General features: G+C 55.7%; 1 protein-coding gene across 1 annotated transcript in view; it reads left to right on the top strand.

Annotated features, from left to right (window-relative positions):
* Fam183a (family with sequence similarity 183 member A) overlaps window positions 1-1,842 on the top strand; it is a 4,893-nt gene extending 3,051 nt beyond the window's left edge. Inside the window, exons 3-4 of the mRNA XM_004640932.2 lie at window positions 930-1,033; window positions 1,630-1,842. Coding sequence (XP_004640989.1) covers window positions 930-1,033; window positions 1,630-1,740 — 215 coding nt within the window. The 3' untranslated portion in view covers window positions 1,741-1,842. The remainder of the gene's footprint in view (window positions 1-929; window positions 1,034-1,629) is intronic.
* The last annotated feature ends 302 nt before the right edge of the window (window positions 1,843-2,144 follow it).

Below are 2,144 nucleotides of genomic sequence, written 5' to 3'. Positions count from 1 at the left end.
CAACATTGAGGTATGAGAAGCACAGGTTCTGGAGCCACACTGAGGAGTCCTCCTTTGGTCACTCTATTGGTGTGGTTTTAGGCGGGTCTTTCGGCCTCTTGGGTCCTGTGCCTGAGGGTGGCTGTGAGGACTAGGAAAAGGATGCAAGTGTTAGAGCAGTTTCTGGTACGCGGTCTCAGTAAACACTTTCTGTTTTCATTTTACCACGAGGTATCTAGGCATTGGGCTGGGTGGGGGCTCATCAGGAATGAAGGTGGGGCAAGGAAGTGGGCCTGTAGAACCCTGGACAAGTGTGTGGCGTGGGTTGGGTCAGCAGCACAGCAGCGAGTCCCCCGTTCTGTCTGGTTTGGGTGATGGAGGAAACCCCTGTGCAAGGGCTCTCTGAGCTGTAGACAGGGTTCACAAACCAGAAACCCCGGCATGGTCTGTGGGTGATGGGCAGCAGGGCCTCTGTGCTCACTGCCTCGGTGGCCTTTCCTCAGCTCTTCTGTGTCTCCCACCTGCTTGTCACCTGCAGGACCCCTCTTCCCTGCCTGGCTGGAGGCACTGCCCTGGTGCTCGCATGTCCCCTGCCTCCCTCCTTCCCTGGAATAGCCCTAGTGTCTGCCCTCTCAGGTCTGTTATCTGTAGATTGTGTGTGTGTGTGTGTGTGTGTGTGTGTGTGTGTGCGCGCGCGAGCACATGTGCTTGTGTCCAGTGTAGACCACAAGCTCTAGGAGAGAAGGGCCAGGGCTGTGTTGCTCAGGGCCCTACACCAGCCCCAGGAGAATGCCAAGGAGACGTAGTGCACACTCAGCACCCTTGCCGCGAGTGGAGTACAGCGCAGGCATGCTGACCCCTGACAGAGGCCTCTGCCTTGACAGCACCCTGGGCTGCAATGGAGCGTGCAGTGAGCACACTCGCTGGTCCTCACTCACCTCCTCTCCCAGCCAGGTTTCTGAATCTCATCCACCATGCCTCTCAGGGACCAAGGAAGAAATATCCTGAGACCCAGACAGAAAGCCAGGAGATTGGCTGGGACTCAGAGCCCTTGGTAAGTGTGGCTTGCTTCCTTGGTAACCAGGGAGAGAGGCTAGGCCGCCCAGGGGCTGGGCCAGGTGGTGAGCCAGGCACAGCTGGCTTGTACGCTGGCTTCCAGCTGTGCGGCCCTGGGCAAGTTAGGCCGTCTATGAGTCTGTTTCCTTGTGATGAGATGGAGGTGTTTGGTGCCCGCATTGCAGGACCTTTACAGGGAATGAGGTAGTACTGTACAGTGCCCAGCAACGGTCGCTGTGCTGTAAACTCAGGGTGCACCACCGTGAGGTTGGTGGAGAAGGGGAGGAGGTTGGGGACCGAGCCCAGCCAGCAGCCTGTCTGGTGTAGACCCCAGCTCCTTGGCTCCCTCCCAGGTACCATCATCCACTGAGTAAAGTTCGGTGTCCTTCCTGCCTAAGAGCTCTGCACCCCAGTTCTCTGTCCCACTCCAGGGACCTGGCTTGTCACCTTCCTTAAAATCAGTGCCAGCCATGTGGACTGGAGCATGGCCTACTGTGGGAATCTGTGGGAAGGAAGACTGTAAAGGAGGCACTGGGGCAGGCAAGGTCCATCTGACGCAAACCTGGCTACTCCCCACCCGGGATCCTCTTGTAGGTCAACCCAGACCGCCATGACTGCAGGCTGAACCACTTCCGGGTGTACAATGACATCACTCTGTACAAGGCTAAAATGTGGAGCTTGGGAGAAGAGGATCACAGGAAGTAGCATGCCTACGGTTCCAGCCATGCAGTCCGTCCTCACCTGCATACCCTAATGTGCACTGTCCAGGGGAATAAATGTTTCTTTTGTTCAAAAGTAAAATTATCATAAATATTATCTTGGTGATCATAACCAAATTTATTTACAATGCTAGAAACAAGCAGGTCTGGGGACTGAAGGTAGTTCAGGAGGCCTCTCTGCCTCACATAGTCGTATTTATAGCCAGAGCACGGGAAGTGTCCCACCGAAACAGGAAGTGAGGTGCAGACCCAGCCCGGATGGCTCCAGCCTGTGTCAGTCTTCTTGGACTAGCCGGCTCCTCCGACTGGCTGTACCTCAGCTCCTGTTACAAGCAAAGATGACAGTAAAGTTTCGCCTGCTGTTGCGGGGAAACCCTTCAGCCCAACTTA

The sequence above is a fragment of the Octodon degus genome, unplaced genomic scaffold, assembly GCF_000260255.1.
Source record: "Octodon degus isolate 3935 unplaced genomic scaffold, OctDeg1.0 scaffold00129, whole genome shotgun sequence".
Classification (NCBI taxonomy): Eukaryota; Metazoa; Chordata; class Mammalia; order Rodentia; family Octodontidae; genus Octodon; species Octodon degus.
This window is presented reverse-complemented; position numbering and strand designations above follow the sequence as displayed.